General features: G+C 38.8%; 1 protein-coding gene across 6 annotated transcripts in view; it reads left to right on the top strand.

The window, feature by feature from the left end:
• Ae2 (anion exchange protein Ae2) overlaps positions 1-24,582 on the top strand; it is an 834,322-nt gene that overhangs the window by 709,534 nt on the left and 100,206 nt on the right. For 5 of the 6 annotated variants that reach the window (XM_090404845.1, XM_090404844.1, XM_090404848.1 and 2 more), the window contains one exon: positions 2,796-2,962. In XM_090404845.1, coding sequence (XP_090260971.1) covers positions 2,796-2,962 — 167 coding nt within the window. The remainder of the gene's footprint in view (positions 1-2,795; positions 2,963-24,582) is intronic. The other variant, XM_090404846.1, reaches the window with a different exon arrangement.

Raw genomic sequence — 24,582 nt, 5'->3', positions numbered from 1 at the left:
TTTTTATGTCTAACCATCATTTCCTACTCTGCTATTTAGATCCCCCAACAAGGACCAACTTTTCTTTATTCATTTGTCAGTTCCTTTCTCTAAAGCCTCAAAAAATTCCTCCACATCTACCTTAGTAGAACCTTCTGTGGGACTATAGGCACAAATAAGTCTCATTGTCCAGTTCCACATTCTGATATTTGCCCACATCACTCTACTTGAGACTGCCTGTTCAAGAAGATTAGCCTCATATTTAGTGTTGAATACAATGGCTACTCCTTCTTTTCCTTGATTGTAATTGCCTGAATATAACATTTTGTATTTATTGCTCAGAAAGATCTCACCAATTTTTGTCTTTTTTGTTTCAGTCACCCCTATTTTGTTGATCTGGTACTTATCTAATTCCTCAGCTAGCTCCATTTCTTTGCCATTCAGGCTTCTTATGTTGATAGTACCGGTCTTGAACTCTGCTGTTGAGTTGAGATGCATTTTAGGATTTGTTCCAGTAGCTGAATTTTTGCTGTTCACCCTAGTTCCCTGGTGAAAACAATGAGGGGCCGTGTTTAACCAGGTAACACCCCAGCCAGCATGAAATTCTATCATGTACCGTCATTCTGTATTTTGATTTAAGCTGATAAAAATGCAATTTGGGCAGCTAAATCCCAAATTTTCAGCCCATCTTCTTTCGTTCAGTATCCAGGCAGATACCTAACAGGGCGCACCATGAGAAGGTGAGGATTGGACATTAGGTCAAAAGCCCTGGTTGGTTCTCTGCATTCCTTTAAAGGCTAAGTTGAATTTTCCTCTAAGTTATTCAGTTATACAGCTTTGACCCTTAAGCACCTTGGGGTGCTTAAGGACCAACTTTTCATTTTTCATTCTGTCAGTTTCTTTCTCTAAATCCTCAAAAAATTCCTCCACTTCTACCTTAGTAGATCCTTCTGTGGGACTATAGGCACAAAACAGTCTTGTTGTCCAGTTTCCCATTCTGATATTTGTCCACATTACTCTACTTCAGACTGCCTGCCATTCAAGAAGATTAGCCTCGTATTTTGTGTTGAATACTATAGCTACTCCTTCTTTTCCTTGATTGTCATTGCCTGAATATAACATTTTGTATTTATTGCTCAGAAAGATCTCACCAGTTTTTGTCTTTTTTGTTTCAGTCACCCCTATTATGTCGATCTGGTACTTATCTAATTTCTCAGCTAGCTCTATTTCTTTGCCATTCAGGCCTCTTATGTTGATAGTATGGATCCTGACCTCTGGTGATATTGAGTTGGGGTGTGTTTTAGGGTTTGTTCCAGTAACTGAATTTTTGCTCGTTGCCCTCGTTCCCTGGTGAAAACAATATGGGTCTTGTTTAACCAGGTGATCCCCCCCCCCCACGTCAGCATGAAATTCTGTCATGTTGCACCATCATTTTATATTTTAGTTTAAGCCAATAAGAATACAATTTGCTCGGCTAAATCCCAAATTTCCAGCCTATCCTCATTCGTTCAATATCCAAGCAGATACCTAGCAGGGTGCACCATGAGAAGGTGAGAATTGGACATTAAGTCAGAAGCCCTGGTCAGCTCTTTGCATTCCTTTAAAGGCCATTTGGAGGTCTCCTCTCGGTTATACAGCTTTGATCCTTACGCACCATAAAATATTACATTTAAGTATAAATTCCTTAAGTGCAAACTACGCAAGGCTATAAAGGCTATACGTTGTATCTAGCTTAGACTCCCTGTAATTTAAAGTAACACTAATAAATTATAACAATAACTTATCTTGTTTTGCTGCTACCTTGTAATGTGTCCAATTAACGAAGGAAATTTTTATTGGTTCACATATGCATACAGTTGTTTAGGATAGTTCTTTCAATGGCATTTTAAATAATATTGAAAAAAACTGCACAGAAGATAGATGTTCAGGGATTTTATTGTCAAATTTTCAGGATCTGTTAAAAGTGACAGTTAATTGTTTTTAATCAAAGAATGCAATGATGTAGCTATATAAGCAAAAGGCTTGAAACCGTAAGTGAATTGACTTGGGTATATGCTGTAAGTTCAGTATGAAATGCAATTTGTTCGTCAACACATAATTTTAATTACTGAAAAACTAGATGATGACTGGGTAATCTTAAGCCTGTATTTGATTTCAGAATGTCAATATGAATTAGTTTTCTTCTTTTTTTGCTTCAAGGTAAAACAAAAACTGTTTCTTGCTCAATATTTTAAGTAATTTCTAAATCACAAAGTGCTTCTCATTTTCTACATTTTATGCAGAAAAAACAGTTCAGTGACATATGTACTGCAGTTTTGTATGGAATTAAACATTCACTATTGTCTTTTCTCCATTTATGAAGCTTATTTGATATTTTTTTATTTCTGAAACTTATGAGGAAAATTTTCATTTTGTTTCTTCTAAATTGTTGACAGTAAATTATAAAAGTTGCATACAAGTAGTGAAAAAACTTTATGCACAAACTTTGCTTGCATATACTTGGATAAAGGTTTAAACAAAAATATAATTTCTTGCAAGTTTAATTTAATTTAATATAAATGTTATAGTTTGCATTTGTCAGTTCTCTCAAGCCTTACCATTAAATAATGTAGAAAGATCTACATTATTTACCTGAGTCATCAGAAACTGCTTTACAATTAATTTTTAAAAAAATGATAAGTCATTATTTCATATTGTCTAACTCTGTCTTAACATTTTACAGAGCACATTTTCTAACTCTAAACTAATTTGCTTTCAGTATTATTGTGCTTAGTACTAAGCATTGTTTGATTTTATATATTATAATATTTTTCTAGAAACTTAGTGTTCCTGAAGGATTAAGTCCTACCAATAGTGCTGTTAGAGGTTGGATTATTTCACCCTTAGGAATTCAAAAAAAAATTCATGTTTGGCATGCATTTGCTGCATCAGTTGGCTCACTGCTGATATTTATTTTACTCTTCCTTGAAGTAGAGATTTGTGAGTATGTATGATAGTTGAAATAATTACTTTGTTTTACAGTTAATTCTTATAAACTGACTGAAGTTTTTTTTTTTTTTTTCATTCTTAGTAATATAAGTAAGAACAATATTGAAATTTTACATTCAAATTCAGTATTCCTCTATATGAAAAAATGAAGGAAAATTGTCCATCATACTTATCTCTCAGAATCCCTTATTTTTGTCTGTCAATAAATTTCAGAAACTGTGGTGTACTTTTGCTTTTTTTTTATTGTTGCTATGGATAAGCTGCAGTAGGTAGCAGAGTTAATGTAGTTGAATCAAATTTCAGACTATTTTTGCTGCTTAAGGTATTATCTCTCTCTCTCTTTAGAGAGAGACAAAGACATAAGCAGTAAGAAGCATTTGAAATTCATTATAAAAGACATCTGGATTCAACTAATACCTGGAAAATAAATTTATTAATACTAATAAATAATTAAATTCAATAATACAGCCTCCATATGAAAGCAAAGTCTGATTATGAAAAGAAACTGGCTTTGCGTGCTAAAGACAACCCACAAGAATTCTATCGATATGCTGCAAGTAAAAGAAAGAATTAATATGAAAGAATAACTCTTCTAAATCCAGATGGCATGAGGGTTACAGATGCAGAAGAGGTTGTTCAGTTAATGAGTGCCCATTTCGTTAAAAGCTATCAACCTAGTGAACACAACATTGAGCTCACTATTACCTCTTCACTAGATGAAGAAACGCAGGTGTGTGAAGCCGAGGTATTAGAGCTGTTGCACAAATTGAATAAGAATTCAGCAATAGGGACTGATGGAATATCAGCACGTGTGGTAAAAGAGTGTTCAGCTGAACTGGCCATTCTTTTGACCAGAATGTTTAATGAGTCTCAGAACAGGAAGATTCCACAGGAATGGAAAGAATTTATGGTAATTCCATTGCACAAGGGTGGTGCAAAGACCAATGTATCCAACTATTGACCAGTTAGTATCTCAGGAGTGGTGGTGAAGATTTTGGAAAAATTGGTTAGGGCCTACATTCAGAAATGGGTTGACAGTGAATCTCTACTTTGCAATGAACAACATGAGTTTACTAAGGGAAGTTAATGTTTTAGCAACTTGCTCACATTCTATAACAATGTTGCCATTGAACTAGACAAGGGGAATGGATACACCATGATACTTTTTGGATTTTGCTAAAATCTGAGTAAAAATCTGAGCACAATAGTCTGCATTACAACGTGGTCTTTTCAACACTTGCAATATGCCCTCTAAACTTCAGTCTGCTGTCAACCATCACTCCAGATCTCAAATCTCATCCATTTTGGGCAGTACAGCACTGTCAATATAGTACACAGTCTTATAATCCTGCACTCCAAAATGCAATACCTTGCACTTATTAATATTAAAACTACAACCCCAATGCTTAGTCCAAGTCAAAAGTCTATTCAAATCTTCCTGAAGGGATTAATATTAGTGGTGCTACTTATAATTCTCTCCAAATTTGCATCATCAGCAAACAATTGAAGATTCCCAGTCAGTCCACATGATATCACATTTTCAAACAAATTAAACAGAAGAGACCTGAGAAGAGAAGAGTGCCTTTTGAGACACTGCTCCATCATACACAATTTGCTGGCATCATTATCATTCAGAGAGGCAATCTCCGATCCACCTAACCAATATACTATCTATTCCCGTCATCTGCAGCTAGTACACCAACTTATGTGGTGGTCTATCAAATGCTTTTGCAAAGTCAAAGAATATTCACTGTGTATGATTCTCTCTTATCTAACATGCTCGTCACTCTGTCATGAAATGCAAGTGAATTGCTAAAACAAGACCTACATCCATGATGACCATCATAAAGAATACTATGTCCATCAAACCTAATCTTTTATTCTATTCCTAACCAAATCTCTCCAACACCTTGACTATTGGTCTATAATTGGAAATTCTGGGGGTGCTTAAGGGTCAGGGGTGCTTAAGGGTCAAAGCTGTATAACTGAGAGGAGACCTCCACATAGCCTTTAAAGGAATGCGGAGAACCGACCAGGGCTTCTGACCTAATGTCCAATCCTCACCTTCTCGTGGTGCACCCTGTTGGGTATCTACTTTGATACTGAACGAACAAGGATGGGCTGGCAATTTGGGATTTAGCCGACCAAATTGTATTCTTATTGGTTAAACCAAAATAAAAAATGATGGTACAACATGACAAAATTTCATACCGGCTGGGGCGTCGCCCGGTTAAACAAGGCCCCCGTTGTTTTCGCCAGGGAACCAGGGCGAACAGCGAAAAGTCAGCTACTGGAACAAATCTGAAAACAAACCCCAACTCAACATTACCAGAGTTAAAGAAGATCTGATAATGTTGGAGTCTTGACAAGTAACAGACTGATTTGGAGGAAAATTGTAGATAGAAAGTTAGTAATGATGTAATTTTTTCATGTAGTACTGTCATATCCTGTACACCCCTTGAGGGTACATGGCAGGAATTTGATGATGATGATGATGATGATTGGAAATTCTGTCCTAGAACCATTCTTCAGGAGTGGTACTATTTTGCCTTCTTTCCACTCCTTAGGAACCTTACCACAGTAAGACTTGATAACTAATATTTAAGGAATTGACAGCGTATACTAGAAATATAGATTAAATAAACTTTAATATATACGTTCCGATATTTCGGCGAACGTCACGTTGCCATCTTCTTGGGAACTTACTACAAGACACGTGCACACAAGTACTAATAACAGCAAATGAGACTGAAGCTAGGAAGCTAGCGTTTCCTAAAGTCCTGATGGTGCCCCCTGGCGGGCTATATTGGTAGTTCTTGGCCTTTGGGCTGAAGTTCTTCTGATAAAAGTTTCCCAAATTTGGGGCAGTTTCATGCATCCAAATTTGTTGAGGTTTGGCATGTTCCTAAGGGCCGAGGCTGATTCCATGAATAGTCTTTCATACTTGAACTTGCTGCGGTGTATTACTGTGGCTTTCTTCCATCTTATTCTGTGGAGAGTATCCAGAGCGTGGTCTGCAAGCCCAGAGTGGCTGTACTGGTAAAATCGGATGTAATCCTTGTGTTCTGAGATTCTGATATTTGCTGTCCTGCCAGTTTGGCCAAAGTAGGACAGTTTACAGCTGCAAGGGACCTGGTATACACCAGGTAGGTCTAGGGGAAGTGGTTGGTCTTTGGTGGAGCGGATAAGGGACGCCAGTTTTCTATGTGGTCTGTAACAAGTGGTCAAGTCATGTTTTTTTAGGATTTTTTTTGATTTTTTCCAAGGTGCCTCTGATGTAGGGAATCGTGATAGATTTAGAGTAATCTTTTTTGTGAAGGGGAGGGGGTGGTGGGTTGTGGATAACTGGGTTAAGTATTTTTTGGAGGGGGGTAGCCGTTGGCTGAGAAAGTGTCTTGGATGTGATTTAGTTCAGTGGTTAGGGCTTGATCATTAGAACAGATTATTTTTGCCCTGTTGAATAATGTTTTAATAACTCCATATTGTTGTGAGGGGGGGGGATTGTTGGTGAATGTATCTGCCTGTATGGGTGGGTTTTCTATAAACTGAGAAAACCAAGGTTCCATCAGGTTGGCGGGTGACTAGTGTGTCTAGGGAGTGGAGGTTATTGTTTTCCTCTTTTTCCAGGGTGAATTTGATTCTAGGGTGTTGGTTGTTCAAGTGTGTTAGGAAGGAGAGGAGTGAATCCGGGCCATGTGGCCAAATAGCGAAAACATCATCAACGTAGCGAAGCCATATGGTAGGTTTTTGTGGGGCTGAGTTTAAGGCTTTCTCTTCAAACATCTCCATGAAGAAGTTGGCCAAGGGTGGGGAAAGTGGTGAACCCATGGCTGTCCCCTCTAGTAAGCCTCTCAACAAGAACACAGTAAGACTTTCATTAAATAACCATATCAAGGGCATAGCTAACTGTTGCACACATTTCTTAGGAATACATGGTGATGATATCCAATCTCACAGCCTTATTAACATCTAACTTATTCAACACCTGATACACCTCTGATTCTTTCACTTCCAATTCTCCTAATCCTTTGCAACAGTAACTCTGCTGGCATGACATTCATAAGTGCCAACTTGCCACATAGAAAAATTCCCTCAAATTACCTTGGCCTGACCAGCAAATTTTCTCTTATACTGCAGCTTTGCTTTCTGTACGATGCTCATCACCTTCCTACTCTTCATGGATCCAATCACCACCTCAGCCATACCTCCTCCATAGCATTTTCTTTTCCAATGCAGCTTGCTTGATTTCACGGTTCATCCGTTTCCCTCCTGCTCTATTTACTTGCTTAATCCTTGGTATGAAGTATTTTCATCATCATTTGGGAATCTAAATTAATTAAGGACTAAGATCATTGAAAGTTTCATATTATTTTTATTCCCCTCTCCAACTCTTACTAGGAAGTGGTGGTGTTCTACAGTTAGTGAAAAGAATTCTGTCTTAAGCTATGTTATATATATATACTAATGAAGATAGCTATTATTATTATTATTATTATTATTATTATTATTATTAAGAGATACCTCCAGAGAGTCAGAGACTCATCGAGGGAGGTCACATACTACACACACCAGCTATCATACTTATTCATGAATTCATTCACACTGCTTGCACTCACAACATCCAATGGCAATTCATTCCAATCACGAATCACAATGGAGACCAGACCTTCACATAATAGTCCAAGTGAGGTCTTATCAAGGCCTTGTAAAGAGGCAAAATAAAATCCTTATCTTTACATGTGAAAGTCCGTTTCAGCATTGCAATTATCTTTTGAGTTGTATTTGCAATCTTTGCCACATGGCCCCTAAATGTCAACTTCCTATCTATTAACAGTCCAAGATCCCTAGCCTCATCAGTTTCTTCTATCCTAATCCCACCAATATAATACGACAGTGGATATCTAATCATGCTGTAGTGAATGACTTTACATTTACTGACATTGAACTGACACCCATTTTCCCATGCCCACTATTCCAGCCTATTCAAATCATTCTCCAAAGCCTGCATATCAGCAGTATTCCTGATTACCCTACCTATCTTTGCATCATCATCAGCAAATAACTGTATGTCGCTTGTCAAATCCTTCCCAGTATCATTAATGTACAGATTGAATAACAGTGGACCAAGCACTGATCCTTGTGGTACACCACTTTTTACCTTAAACCTTGCAGATTCAGATCCCCCATATACCACTTTTTGATATCTGTTAGTCAGCCATCCTCTTATCCATGCTCATATTGTATGATCCAAACCTATTTTCTCCAATTTATGCAGCAGTCTTCTGTTGTTCCACTCAGTGAGCCTGTCACTGAGTGGAGCAACGCTGAGTTGGACGGTCTTTCGGCCACTATGGAGTGGTCTAGGGATCGTCCTAATTTTTAGAGAGGTCTTTACTTAAATACACCTCAATAAAGGTCGAAACTAGTCTGGGTAGTGGCCAATCCCTTAATGCATAACAGTATACATATCCACAAGGAGATGTGTTTTGCATTATGGGCGATACTGGGATAGGAGTGTTGGTAGCTTGCTCCACCTTTGCTACGAGTTGCCTAGTGTTGCACTACTTACTCAGGTAAGATAGTACAACACTATATTCAGTCCTGAAGATATTTTCAGGCACAAACTTTGTTTGCTCTCACTGGGATAAAGGATTAAACTAAATTTATTATAGTCTAACCTAGTGAAAAATAAACTTTCAACAGCAGTACAGGTTGCTATTGAATGTTCAGGGGGGGGGGGGGGGCGGAAACCGCTTCACCAAGTCTTCTTGTATTGAGATTTTTTTCTTCTTGGTTGCTATGAAGGTTGTAGATGGGTCATCCACATTCTTGAAATTGTTAGACCATCATTTTTATTCAGATTCGGATCATGCTTGAGCATTTCACATGCTTCCTTGAATTTCTGCTCAAACCAGGTTTTGGTGCGGTGTAGGGACTTGGTACCTTTCCAGTCAATTCTGTGGTATGTTTGGAGTGCGTGATCAGAAAGGCTGGTTTTTCCAAAATGGAGGTATTTTATGTGACGTTTGTGTTCATCCTTTCTGATTGGGATGGTTCGCCCTGTTTCCCCTATGTATGGTATGTTACATGTGCAATCTATTTTGTAAACCCCTGGGTGGGCTAAATGTGGCAGGGGATCCTTGAAAGAACTGTGTAGGTGTCTTAATTTTGTTGGGGGTTTAAAGGTGGTTTTGATGTTGTATTTGTGTAGTGTTCTGTCTATTTTTTCTGAAATGCCTCTAACATATGGTATACAATAGCATTCTTGAAATATTTTTTATTATTAGTGGCATCTTTGTCGAGGATCTTGTGAATGATTTTTATACTGTATCCATTTTTTATAAAGGTATGTTTGATGGTCTCATATTCATGGTTAAGAGCTTGTTCATTTGAACAAATGGTTGGAGCTCTGTGTTTAAGGGTGCTTATGACCCCTAGTTTTTGTGTTGGGTGGTGATAAGAAGTTTTGTGTATGTACTGGCCTGTGTGTGTAGGTTTGCAGTAAACTGAGAAGGAGAGACAGCCTGAAGGAAGACTTGTGTCTAGGAACGGAAGAGAGTTGTTTTTTTCAATTTCAGTGGTGAATTGGATGAGTTTGTGTTGTTTGTTCAGGTGGCTAAGGAATGTATCTAGTGCTTGGTGGCCGTGGGGCCAAATGGCGAAAATATTGTCAACATATCTGAGCCAAATTTTGGGCTTTAGGCACGCCGATTCTAGAGCTCATTGCTCAAAATCTTCCATATAAAAGTTCGCTATTGGGGGGGGGAGTGGTGAGCCCATGGCTGTACCCTCTTTTTGAAGGTAAAAATTGTTTTGCCACATGAAATATCCGGAGCGGAGTGCGTGGGCAAAGAGGGCCGTGAATACGTGTGGAAATATGTTCTGTAAGAGTAGGATAGTATCATTGATTGGGACATTGGTGTAAAGGGAAGTTATGTCAAAGCTGACCAATAGATCTTGGCCATTGAGTGTAATATTTTTAATTTTGTTTATGAATTGTTGTGTATTTTTTATGTAGGAAGGGGAATGACCAACCAATTCCTTGAGTGTGGCCACTAATTTTTTGGCTAAGTAGTAATTCGGATTGTCAATTCCTTCCATAATTGGACGTAATGGCGTGTCTGTTTTGTGTACTTTTGGCAGGCCATAAATTCTGGGTGCGCAGGCATACTGCTGTGTTAATTTTTTAATTGTTTCTTCCGGCCACGTGTTAACTGATTTAAGTAGTTCAGTAGTTTTCTTTTTGTTACGTTGCGTGGGATTGTAATTTACTATTTGGTAGGTGTTGTGGTCCGATACAAAATGGTTCATTTTTTCAATGTAGGTTGTCCGATTTAAAACAATACAGTAAAATAATCTTTTCAACACGTGTGTTTTTGTTTCCCTAAATTCATAAATATGTATATCTAGAGTTTGTTGACTGATGGTAAGTTGAGAAGTTGGACAATTTGTAAACACAAAGTCCTAAACTGTCCAAAAGAAAGTTTCCAAAAAAAAATGTATATGAATTATATGCTCAGCAGTTGCATATATCTTTGCAGAAGTTATGCCTTGTAGTATCCATTGCTTTCTTGCGTGGTATCCCTTTCTAACCTGGTCACGTTTTTTAGTTATTGAGTTTACTGACTGGCGATTTGCAGAGTAGGGGTGGTGAAGGATGAGATCTTACAGTAACATACCAGTCTCGAAATATTAAGTCTACCATGTTTATTCAAGCTTGAGAGTGTTAATATAACCTAACAAACTACCAGAACTATCAGAATTTGAGATGTGTAATAGTTGACTTCCTTGCTAGTCACTTATCAGTGGCATGATCAAAATGACCTGATTTTCCCTAACATAGTTATCTGATGTGGTGTGCTTCTGTCTAATTAAAATAGTTTTAATTTTTTTGTTTTACCACTGTAGGGAATACAACGTGTACAGCAGATTCTGAAGACTTCTTCCATTTTTGTGTTCTTCAAGGCAGATGTTAACTGACGTACCATAAATTAAAGATGTCATGAAATTATATATTTGGTTTAATCCTTAATCCAAGTGTAAGTAAACAAAGTTTGCGTCTGAAATATAATCAGGACTAGGACAACTCGTATATAGAAGTTAATGACTTCACATCACTTGCCTTAGTATCCCTTAATGCAAAGCACATATCCAAAGAAACAAAGAAAATATAACTTCTGCATTTCTTCAACCTTAGTATCACCTCTGTGTCTGGCTCCCACTGACAAGACCTCAATAAAGGTCGAAACCGGTCTGGGTAGTGACCCTTCCCATAATGAATAGCATTATACATGCCCATAAGGTTATGTGCTTTGCATTATGGGATACTAATGCAAGTGATATGAAGTCATTAGCTTCTATATACGAGTTGTCCTAGTCCTGATTATATTTCAGGTGCAAACTTTGTTTACTTACACTTGGATAAAGGATTAAACCAAGTATACAATTTCTTTTGATCTTTAATTTATAGTATAACCAAGTGTAAAAACTAATAACAGCTATCCCTAATCCAGAGTATTTCAATAATGAGGTGAGATATATGAAAATATGACTTCTGCATTACTTCAACCTTAGTATCACCTCTAGATTTGGCTCCCGCTGACAAGACCTCAATAAAGGTCAAAACCGGTCTGGGTAGTGACCCTTACCATAATGCATCATACCTGTAAGGATATGTGCTTTGCATTATGGGATACTAAGGCAAGTGATGTGAAGTCATTTAGGGGCGAATACTGGTTTCGAAATTCACGCTTGCTCTTGTTATCATTCAGGGAGTGAGAGGTGTGATTGAAGTCTGATCAGTGGAATAATGAATTACTGACCATTTAAAACTATATATTTAGAAATTTATGTACATTTAATCATACAAATACAACATGGTGGTGAATTTGCAGAAGAAAGTGATTTTTAATCGGTGAATAGTCCGTTTTTTCCCCCCCCCCTTTTTTTACGTTTTTGAGTGCTAAATTGTTTCTCTGAATACGAGTGTACTTCAGTGGTTGTTTTTTGGAAGTTAGTTGCTGTCGCGATATAATATATTTGGTTACCGTCGGAATCGAATGCATAATAACGGTGAAAGACAAAACGAAGCTAAGTTTTCATTACTGTATTTAGTTATATTTCATTTTATTTAATTATATTTAGTACTTAAATGTTTTTTTGCTTGTAATTCTTTGTATTTTTTTTTCTTATTTATTTAACGGAATTTATTAATTGAATAATTATTAAAGATTACGCTACTCGGCAGTAAGGAATGATGACGGATTCAGCAGCAGTCGCAAGTGACGTATAACCAAGTCCTCTACCATTTAAGAACTCAATTATTAGCAATATCATAAGGGACTTTGTGGCATGCAGTACTTGCGGCATATATGCATCTCTGGAATTAGATATGTGGCTTGTGAAAGAGAGCGTACATGCGCAAAATGCAGGCAGTTGGAGGAAATAAGTGCATTAGAAATATCGATATCCGACTTTGTTGCTCCAGGAACGGGGAATGAATGTAGGAAGACAAGTAGTGTGATAGGAGAGAACGAAAAAAAGATATATATGAATGAGAAAATAATAGTTGATAGTGTGGAAGGTGTGAGTGACTGTGAAAGTTTAGGAGATGGTTTTGTTTTGGAGAGTGAATTTAGATTAGGAGTGACTGACATGCAGAGGGAGATAGATGAGTTGAAAGAGGTGGTGGAATGTCTTGTGAATGAGAGCAGAAGTATGAAAGATAAGATTAGGAGAATGGAAGAGATAAATGCAAGGCGAATCAGAGTAGGAGAGAGAGAGAATTTAGGGAGTATGAGTGAGAGGTATGGGGGTGCTAGAAGAGGAATGAAAACAGTAGAAGAGAGGTATGGGAATGCTAGCAGACGAGAGGATGGAAACAGTAGGAGAGATGGAATGAGAGAGAGATATGGAAGTGCTAGAAGAGGAGAGAATCGAAACGGTAGGAGAGAGAGGTATGGGAATGCTAGAAGAGAGAATAGCAGTAGAGGAGAATGAATGAGAGAGACCTATGGGAATGCAAGAACAGGAGAGAATGGAAACAAAAGGCGAGAGGGAATGGTAAGAGGTATAATGTATGGTGACTCAATGATCCGTGGTGTTCAAGATAGGATGCGTGAGGAGTGTTGGCCACAAGAAACAACAGAAAGGGTGGCTATGGCAATTAAGAGAGGTGAAAGGGTGGATGAGATGATTGTGATGGTAGGAACGAATGACTTGAGTGGTAATGTAAGTCGGGCAGCGAGAGATATGAGATTTTTGCTTGAGACTGTACAGAAGACAGAGAGAGAGGAAAAAACAAGTGCGTGTTGCCTAAGTATGATAATGATGAGCTGAGCAGAAAAGCGGTGATATTGAATGGCATAATAGCGAGAATGTGTGACAAGAGAGGACTGGTATATGTGGATGCTTGGAGTGCATTTGAGGAAAGAGAGGAATTGTATGCGAGAGACTGTTTACATTTGAATGAGAAAGGACGTAGGCATCTGGAGAGATTGCTGTTCTGAACGAGTCAGTGTGTCCCAAGGAGGATGATAGCAGGGGTGGCCTCTTGTGGGAATGGATACTTGGGAGAAGGGAGACGATGTCAGGTAACACTGAGCCCAGTGGAGTCTAGAAGGGATAATGCTGGGTATAGAAACAATGGCATTTATATGCTTTATACTAATGCCAGGAGTATCCGAAATAAGGGAGAGGAATTGGTGGCGCAGATAGCATCAACCTGGCCAAAAATTATTGGGATCACTGAGACATGGTTGACAGAAGGGGATATAATAACAGGAATAGAGGTCGCTGGGTATAGCATTTTTCGTCAGGATAGGAGGGGAAAGCAAGGTGATGGGGGTACTGCTTATGATAAGTGATGACCTATGTCCTCTAAGAGTGGAGGCTTTGGAAGGAAGTGAGACAAATGATTTTGAGAGCATATGGTGTGAGGTAGAGGTAGGCAAGACAGGATATTTAGTGCAGTGTTGCTACAGACCCAGGAGCACAGAAGATGAGGACCAGGAGATGTTTAGATAGCTAAGTTTGGCAAGTGCAAGAAGAATGATTGTTATGGGAGATTTTAACTACAGTAGTATAAATTGGAGAGAGGAAGATGCATGTAGCAATAGTGGAATGGAATTTCTAGAATTCTTGAGGGACAAATGTCTTAGGCAACATGTAACAAAGGGAACAAGAGGTTCAAGAGTTTTGGATTTGGTTATAGCATCAGAAGAGTTGATAATAACTGAGATGACATCTCTCCCACCAGTTGGAGAGAGTGACCATATGGTTTTGACTTGGAAAATGAATAGACATGCAGGAGTATCAAAGAGACGGGAACTTATGTGGAATTATAATGCAGGTGATTATAATAGTCTTAGATAAATTAACCTCGGAAAGGGTACAAAGGCAGATAACAAAGATAGTTTCAGGATTGTACAATGTTAGTTATGAGGATTGGGTGAGGGAATGTGGACTGCAGAGTTTGGCAGATAGAAGAAGGAGAGGTGATATGATTGAGACTTTTAAACTGTTGAGAGGTGGTTACAGGGTTGAAAATTGGGAGTTCTTTCACTTGGTTGAACAGCAGAAAGGAGCGATGACAAGAGGCCATCCCTGGACGTTACGAAAGGAAACTGTGAGCAAGAGGGTGAGGAGTGGTTTCTTTGCATGGAGGGTGGTTGAGATGTCGAATCCATTGCCTGATAGGTGAGGGCAAGAACGGTCAATGAGTTTAAGGAGTGGTATGATAGACTTTGTGTTTCTTAGGAGGGGACCTCCCCTCGATGAGTCTTGACAGACTTTATGTTCTTAGGAAGGACCTCCCACAATGAGTCTTTTGACTCCATGGATGCCTGACTAATAATAATAATAATAAAATGATATTCTATCTTTTTCAATTTAGCTACTTGAATACAAATTCTACTCTACAGTTCTTCTTTATGAACTGGTCAATAACATCGTCATAAAAAGTTAATTTTCCCAAGCAACATGCACACTTGTAAAGGCTGGCTGAAGCTCACTGGCTAGAGCTACGTTGACTGTGTATGGCCTGTGTTTAAGCAACAGAGTGAGACGACGTGAAATGGCTATGCATGCGCATGAAATCACAGTTCTGCTGCAAGGACCTGGAAGCTCCTACAACCGAGCAAGCCAAGGTAGCTTTGACTAGATGAGCAAGCATCGGCCTTCGATAAACAATGCAAAGTTCAATTATTGCCGCGCAAGCTTAAGACTTCTGTCTACAAAAATAAAAGCCTAAATGGAATGCTTATAAATGCATGCATTTATTAACAAATAAATATTACTTCTCTCTCAATTAATGAGCTTGCACAGCAAGCATGGAGAATTCACCCCTGAAGTCATTAGCTTCTATATACAAGTTGCCCTAGTCCTGATTATATTTCAGGCACAAACTTTGTTTGCTTACACTTGGATAAAGGATTAAACCAAGTATATTATTTCTTAGTATCTTTAATTTATAGTATAATCAAGTGGAAAAACTTCCCAAAAATATACAAGTTGGTCCAAAGTAGGCTAAACTCAGTGGTTAAATTCTAAACAAATAAGTTCCTGGGCCCTATACAAAATGACCAATTGTATTTACCTTTGGATGCTATTCAGGGAAGCTCCAAATCTACCCGTCCCTTTCATCACACGTTCATAATGAGGTGGCTGTTGATATTGACTTTATATACACATTCAAAAGTGTAAACAACTGTTGAATAATAACATAATAATGTAGGCATAATTACTGTAAAGGGAGAAAAGTCACAAAACAGAAACATGTTCCTACAAAATAACCAATTGTATTTACCTTTGAATGCAATCCACTGGCCAAGTGTCCATCAAATCAGCAAATCTTTCCATTCGTTCAGCATATTAATATTATCACATTGCAACTGATGGGAATTCTGTGTTTCTGTGGATTCGTTACAGAGCTCTTTCTCTTCAGAAACTACACATTACAAACTGTCATTTCAAATTCATTTTGTATTATCGCTGTCATCCGAGCTATTTTTCCGTTTAAAGAAGATACCAATGTACTTATCCATAGTTGAAATACCATATTTACTTGCACATAACTCGCATCCCTGATTTTACTTTTCGAAAAAAGAAATTAAAAAGATTCGCATATACCTCGCACATGAAAAAAAAACTTAAACACATTCATGTCAGGGCGATAGTAACTTGCTCCCACGGTAAACAACATGCCCTCCCCAATAGCCACTATACTGCAGAGGCAAGATAACAAGTACTTTTATTATATAAGTGAATAAAGTACAAGCACTCTGTATAATATATTTCTCAACAAATAGTGCAATTAGAGACAACTGGGATAAAAACAACACTGATGAATGAATCACATGTCTCTCTCATTCAGAAAGTATGCCATATAGAATCGAGCAAAACCATATGCTGCACTAGCAAACACAGTATCTAACAAAAACTATTGTTATTTATTAGATATGTGTCAGTTTGCTCGGCAGCAATAAAATTCAACCGAACATGTTAAAATTCGTAAACATGTTAAAACTAAGAAATATATATATATAGTGAATGTTGTTATGGCTGTTTCACATTGGAATTCGGTTGAGGGGAGATAGCATTTCAACTCAGTTGTTGACTTGCTTTTATCTTTCCATTGCCTGATCTTTTGTTAATACCACACCAGTCATATTATTATTATTATTTGTGACACCTTCGAATGAGTCCGAAGACTCATCACGGGAGGACACCTACCACTGTCTCAACCACTACACCGAATTATCTCCATCAATTCCATCCACCTCCACCACTACCACAGCTAGTATTTTTTGTCTGTAAATTGCATGTGTTCTGAAGGGCCGATTTGTCTGTATGCGGGATGAAAAACCCGAGTTTCCAGGAGAAAAAATCCTGCTACCTCCATATGAGAATGCACATCTTAGTAACCTGCTTCACGTTAAGCTTAATTACCATAAAGGGAGAAAAGTCACAAAACAGTAAAATGTTCTGGGTCTGGGTCCAGTGCATAAAAAAGTTCGGGGACAGGTCCAGACTGAATTTAACCATTGATTTCTTGGTATCTTTAATTTATAGTATAACCAAGTGGAAAAACTTCCAACAACTCATGTACTAGTTGGTCCAAACTAGGCTAAACTGCAGGCACAAGAAACTTCATACACTCCAGGATGTGCAGATGATGAAGTTTATCTTTAGGAGAAGATGAAGACTATTTGAATGAAAGATTTGAAAGTGTTTGTGGGAGATCATAATTGCAGAGAACTTTGGCTGTTTTCTGATGTATCCTTAATATATTGGATTATTATTATTATTATTATTATTATTATTACTGCTACCCCAAGACCTCATGGAGTCAAAGACTCATCTGGGAGGTCCTTTTATCACACACATCTCATCATACCGTGGTGTCTTAAACACACTCAAACTCCATGCAGACACCACACTCTCAGGCAAGGCATTCGAATCATTTACAACTCTACATGAAATAAACCTGCCTCTCACTCCCCTACTCACACCCTCTTTATACAGTTTCCAGGGATGACCTCTGGTTCTCCCCTGATATCCCACTATTTTCTGTAGAACTTCTCCAGCATTGATCCTATAACAACCCCTTACCAACTTGTAGGTAAGGCTCTGCAAATTATATCTTCTCAATCTTTCCTCATACTCGACATTCCAGAGGTCAGAAACTACCTTAGTCAGTCGCCTTTGGATCCTTTCCAACATCTCTTCATCCTTCTGAAAAGCAGGTGACCAAATCTGGGCACAATAGTCCATGTGTGGCCTAATCAAAGCCTTATACAACGGAACAAGAATCTCCCTACTTCTACACGTCAGTGTCCTCCGCATCATTCCCAGAAGCCTTTGTGTTGTCTTCACAATTTTGGCTATGTGTCCCCTAAATTTCAGATCCTTATCCACTATCACCCCCAGATCTCTTATTTCTTCCACCTCCAACAGTATAGCCTCACCAAGCATAAATTCTGCATCCCATCTTTGTTTTCCAAATTTTAAAACTTTACATTTTGCAACATTGAACTCACATCCCCATTTCCGTGCCCAATCACTCAATTTATTCAAGTCTTCTTGTAAGGCCACAACATCTTCACTACTTTTCATGGTTCGTCCCAACTTTGCATCACCTGCAAACAACTGAATATCTCCATCCAAATCTTCACCAATATCATTAATATACAAGTTAAACAGTAATGGCCCTAAAACAGACTCTGAGGCACTCTTCTAGTGACTTTCCTTTTCCTGGATATTGCTCCCCCATACACAACTTGCTGCTACCTATCAGACAGTCAGTCTCCAATCCAGTGCACCAATCTAATATCCAACCCCATCTGCTCTAGTTTGACTGTCAACCTATCATGAGGTACTCTATCAAAAGCCTTTGTGAAATCCAAGTATATTACTGTGTATCCTTTTCCTCTGTCCAAGGAAGCAGTCACTTTATTGTAATAAGTAAGTAGATTACTAAACCATGACCTCCCTTTAGCAAATCCATGCTATCCATCAAAGATAATACCATTGTTGTCAACCCAACTCTGGGTCCTAGTTCTCACAAGCTTCTCCAACAACTTAACCACAACACCTGACACACAGATAGGCCTATAGTTTGATGCTTGAGTTCAATCACCTCCTTTATGAAGTGGCACAATCTTTCCCTCCTTCCGCTCCTTAGGAACTTGACCGAGTGAAAGACTCGTATAAAAAAATTAACTTTATAACAGTTTGATTGCAGGAGGGGGGGGGGATGCATTCAGTATTTGGTCTATTCTGTGTAGGCTGTACCCATTGGCTAAAAAGGTGTTACAAAGGTCCTTGAGTTCAGTTTCAAGGACTCTAACTTGATAAAATATCTCTGGCTCTTTGAATGTTTTGAGGATGTCATACTGTTGCGGTGTTAAAAGTGTGTTATTTGCAGATCTGTTAAAATTTGCTGGCATGAACTCCATTACAATTTCATCTCAGAAACTTTCTCAGTCGTCTTTCTCCATAATCTAAACAGCAATATAAATGACATGCCCAACTACCCAAACTACACATGACACAGTTCTTTCCACCACAATGGTGGCACTTGTGCATTCATCAGAGTTGACATATGATGTCAGAGATTGCAAAATCTCAAATCCCCATGTTTGATCTGCTTTGGCTCAAAATTTCCCTACTAAATAACTTGCTCTTTTCGTCTGCTTGCACACCAAACTCCGTTATCCATTCGGACTTCGTCAACTCTCTCTCTCTCTCTAAAGCTTGACTTTCTACAGTCAAAATACCCTAATAGTTGGTTATTTATTTATTTATTTAACGCTTGGCTAAGAAGAATGCATATATATGCCACGCACAAAAAAAAGTACATACAAGGAAATAAAATGCATAAAAGATATATAAAAGAATACAATAGTGTGAAGTGACACTGTAGTCATATATGCATATAAAAATATACAAATAAGCATAAAATTAAAATTAAATGTCTAAGTTTGACAGCCAGTCAACAGCATCTGTAGAAACTGTTATAAAGTCACTTACAAGTCCCATGTAGGCTCTGTGAGGACAGTCAAACGTGATATGTTGTATAGTTTGGTTATCCTCTTGATAGTCACAAGATGTCTTATTCCCCAAGTAAAAAGGAAGCTCCACACCTACCATGGTTGGTGCAAACTCTGTTTAGGGAGGTCCATATTTTTCAAGGTAAGTCGAACCCTGAAGGAGGGCTGTTTGGGTTAAAGACAGTCTGCCAGATTACTTGGGCTTGGCAGTCAATTCCATCTGCCATACTGTTGTTGCATCATAGCCCTCTGTGACAAGTCGTTGTGCTGTTATAATAGGTGAGTGTCTTGACTTAAGCCTCTGTGATGTAAAGCTGTCAATAACAGAGTGTATAGGAAGCAGTAGATTCTGCAAATTTTGTTATATTCACGAATCAGGTTGTCTTGGCGTCATAGTTGTGGCGGTTGTATGTGGCTCAGAACTGGTCGCCAATATGATGGAGTAGTCTTTATCATAATAATAGAAAACAATTTATTGGAAAGAGTCTCTTCATAGACATATTTAGGTCATCTCATTGATCTAAACTGCAGACTCCAAAAGGAAATAAATAGGAGAGTTCAACTTTGCCTGGAGCGCATTCAGAAAATTGAAGACATTTAACCAGTGTATACTTCCAGTCATCACATATGGTTGTGAAACTTGGTCTCTAACAAAAGCACTCACAAATAAACTAGCAACAACTCAAAGAAAAATGGAGAGGTTGATGCTAGGCATCACATTAAAAGATAAGAAGCGAAACACCTGGATAAGAAGCCAGACTCACATCACTGACATCATTCTTCACCATAAGTGACTAAAATGGAAATGGGCCAGACATCTATCCAGAAGAGAAGATGAGCGATGGACCACCATGCTAACAAACTGGATTCCAAAAGAAGGGAAACGAGGCCGTGGACATCCTAAAAGAAGGTGGAGTGATGAATTGTCAAATATTGTTGGGAAAAATTGGTCAACCATTGCCAAGAACAGAGAAAATGGCTGAAAAGAAGAAGAAGTCTTTAATGTTCCAGAAATTATACACATTACCTGATTCAGGACGCATCAATTAATTTAACATGTGCACTGTTCAGCCAGACAGTTGAGCAGTATTCCAGTTGAGTAAATGAGACCCAGAGCAGATGTCCTTAATGTGGGAGTACAAGCTCCCCAGGATGTTCCAGCAAGTTTATGCAGTATGTTATTTCTAGTCCTGAGTTTGGCAGCAATATTGGGGAGATGTCTATTAAAGGGGAGAGTTCTGTTTAGGGTTATGCCCAGATACTTTGAACTAAAATTATGCAGTAGTATGTTCTCATTTAGTGGCATTTTTAAGATGTCACTTGCCATGCTATTGTTCAAATGGAAACAGCATGTTTCAGTCTTGGTAGTGCTTGGAATAAAATCCCACTTCTCAAAGAAGTGGTTTAGCTCCTCTAGGTCACTAATTAGTATGTGCTCTATAGTACAGAAGTTCTGGTGTTGGAATGTGATGCATAAATCATCAGCATTATTATTATTGTTCTGGGCAACTCCAAGGAGTCGACCGACTCATCGAGGGAGGCCCTAACATCATGTCAAGAACAACTATTCGACATTGACACAGTATCTATCATACCTTGCCTTGAACTCATTCATGGTCATAGCACCCACAGCAGACTCTGGAAGCTTATTCCACTCATTCACCACTCTCCAAGTAAAAAACCTAGCTCTAACTCCCTTGTCATCCACGCTCCTGCCCAGCTTCCATGCATGGCCCCTAGTCTTCCCACCACCAGTCATATTTTCAAAAATATCTTCTGGATCAATCTTATAGAAACCCTTCAGTAATTTGAATGTCTCAATCATATCACCCCTCCTTCACCTATCGTCCAATCTCTGAAACCCACAAATCTTCAGCCTATTCTCATAAGGTTCATTCCACAGACCTTCTATCATCTTGGTCACTCGTCTCTGGATCCTCTCCACTTCCTCCCCATCACGAAGAAACCCTGGTGCCCATAACTGGGCACAGTAGTCCAGATGGGGTCTTATCAAGGCTCGATATAGAGGAACAACAACTTGTTTGTCTCTGCATGTTAAAGTATTTTTCAGAAGCCAAGTGATTTGATGAGCTGATTTAGTCACTTTTGCAATGTGCTCACTAAACTTCAATTCCCTATCCACCAACACTCCCAAATCCCTGGCCTCATCAATCTCCTGGAGTACGGTTCCACCAATGCGATATACTGCTGCTATTCTTTTCACCCCAAAGTGCATAACCTTACACTTTGCCACATTAAATTGACATCCATTTTTCCTAGCCCAGTCCTCCAAACTATCCAAATCATCCTGTAAAATTTTGACATCCTGTGCACTGACAATTGCTCTACCCAACTTTGCATCATCAGCAAACAAGTGAACACTTCGTCTCATATCCTTTCCTATATCATTGATGAACAAATTGAAAAGCAGTGGTCCAAGAACAGAGCCCAGTGGCACACCACTAGTAACAAGCCGTCTTTTAGACTCCACTCCTGCATAAACCACTCTCTGGTATCTCTCCTTCAACCACCCTCCTCTCCATCTCACCAACCCTATATCTATCCCCATCTGCTCCAGTTTACTGATTAAGGTTCCATGTGGTATCCTGTCAAAGGCCTTGGCAATCCAGTAGTATCACTGTAAACCCATTACCCCTATCCAGTTCAGCCATCACTGTGTTATAAAACGTGAGCAAGTTACTGAGGCATGATCTACTCTTCACAAAACCATGTTGTCCCCCATTTTCATCTATCCAATCCTGTATTCTTTTCTTGACTAATTTCTCTAAGACCCTTGACAATGATTCCTGATATGCTAATCGGTCGGTAATTTACAACAGCAATCTTGGAACCACCTTTATGCAGTGGAACTATTTTCCCCTCTTTCCACCCCCTCGGGACTAACCCAGACCCGAGACTCAAATTAAACAAAATGGTCAAGGGTACTGACAATTCTTTAGCTGCTTCTCGTATGACACAAGCTGGTATACCATCCAATCCCACGGATGTATTGACATTGAGGTTATGCAATAGACTACTCACCTCCACTTCATTCACCACAATTCCCATATAATCTACTGGTTTATTCGTTTCTGCAATGTCACTACCTGAATGATACATACTTGCAAAGTGCTCACTCAGTAACTCAACTATATCAACTGTTTCAGTTACCTCCCTACCATCGGCATTCTTTAAAATCATTCTGCCATGTACATTTTTCCTTTTACTTGCTACATATCTAAAAAACTGTTTAGGATTCTCTTTTGCCTGCATGGCCAATGTTCTTTCATAATCCTTTTTTGCTTTTCTTACCACACTGGTTACCCTTCTGGCCTGCGCTTTATACCGTTCATGCGCCTGCCGGTCATTTTCTCCTTAAATTCCCTCCATAGTTGTTTCTTTTTTTGCAGCTCAAGCTTAATGGTGTTATTCATCCATTTAACCCCTACTTGATTTATTATTCGGACTCCAGGTATACAGTCAGCCATTGCTTCATGCAAACACTTCTTAACTGCCTCCCATGCACTATCAACTTCTAGTCCTTGCAGTTGTACATGCCATGGCACTGAACCAATCAAACTCCTAAGCTCGTCATACTTTCCAGCCCAATAATTCCACATGTACCCTGTCTTAATTGAAAATTCTACACCTTTAGCCACCTCCCAAGTCAAGACCCTATGATCACTCTCACCAGTTGGTGGCAATGTGGTCATATTTGTTACAGCCAAATCCTCAGATGTAATTACTAGGTCAAGCACTCTCTGACCCCTAGTATTTTCCATTACATGCTGTCACAGATAGTTATCCCTTAATAACTGCATAAAATCCAATTCCTTCCTCCCATGTGTCCTCTCCTCACTCCAATCAATGCGACCATAGTTGAAATCTCCCATAATAATTACCCCCCATAATAATTACCCTCTTTCTACTCATTTCTTCTATTTGCTTGTGCATACTATCACCACCATCTTTTCCATCACCTGGTCTTTAGCAGCACCCAATTGTATATTTAGTTCTGCTAGCCACAATCTCACACCAAATTGCCTCAAATGTGCTCTTTTCTCTATCCTGCAAACTAACTTCTATTCTCCTTGGCTGTAGCTCATCAGCTATCATCAACAATACTCCTCCTCCCATTTTATTCTCCCTGTCATTCCTGAACACACTATACCCATCACATTCAATCCCACTAGCTATATCATCTACAGTCAGCCATGATTCACTAATACCAATAACCTGTGGTCTGGAAGTGCCAACCATGGCCAGAAACTCTTCCTTCTTGTTCCTAATACTCCTAGCATTGGTGTACATGAATTTAAGACCCCCATTAGCCCCAACCCTACCTTGATGCCTTATATTAACTATCCCATTCTGATTTGATGTCCTCGCTCAGGCATATTATATTCATTCATACATTCAACTGCCTCCCTAAGGACTGTATATCTACCCCCCCCCTCCTTAAAGCATATATGAATTTTCTAGACGTCCTTGGAAGATCAGAAATTTACAAATTGAAAAGAAGAGGGGGCCAGACTGACACTTGTGGGAGTCCATTGTTAAGTGTTCTTGGCTTGCTCATATCATCATCATCTCGAACTACCCATATTGTTCTATTAGACAGAATAGTGTTGATCAGATGGGTCATTTTTTTTACATTTAAAGGAGCTTGTAGATCATGCTGTTCCTTCATACAGGGTCATATATGTCAAGTCTATAAAGACTGCACCAGTTTTAACGCGTTTTTCAAAACCAGATTTTATATGAGTCGTTAAGGCCAAAGCTTGATCTTCACAGTTGTGCCCAGGCCTGAAACCGGCCTGTTCATGAGGGAGAGTGTCAATAATAATAGTACCAATTCTACTGTAAATTAGTCTTTCTGAAGCTTGACTTTCTACAGTCAAAATATCCTAATAGTGAGGTTAGCTGTCTTGGAGACTTCAGCGTCCACACCTCACGTTGACTTCCATTCTTCAGTTTCACCAATCAAACTGGAAGGGATGCCAAGGTGTTGGCCATTAGCAGTGACCTATCACAGATCTCCTTATCGGGATGCCTGACAACCTCC

This window comes from Typopeltis vanoorti, chromosome 15 (assembly GCF_054136105.1).
Source record: "Typopeltis vanoorti isolate ZY-2024b chromosome 15, IOZ_Tvanoo_1.0, whole genome shotgun sequence".
Lineage (NCBI taxonomy): Eukaryota > Metazoa > Arthropoda > Arachnida > Uropygi > Thelyphonidae > Typopeltis > Typopeltis vanoorti.
Note: the sequence above shows the minus strand (reverse complement) of the source record. Positions and strands in the feature narration are given on the sequence as shown.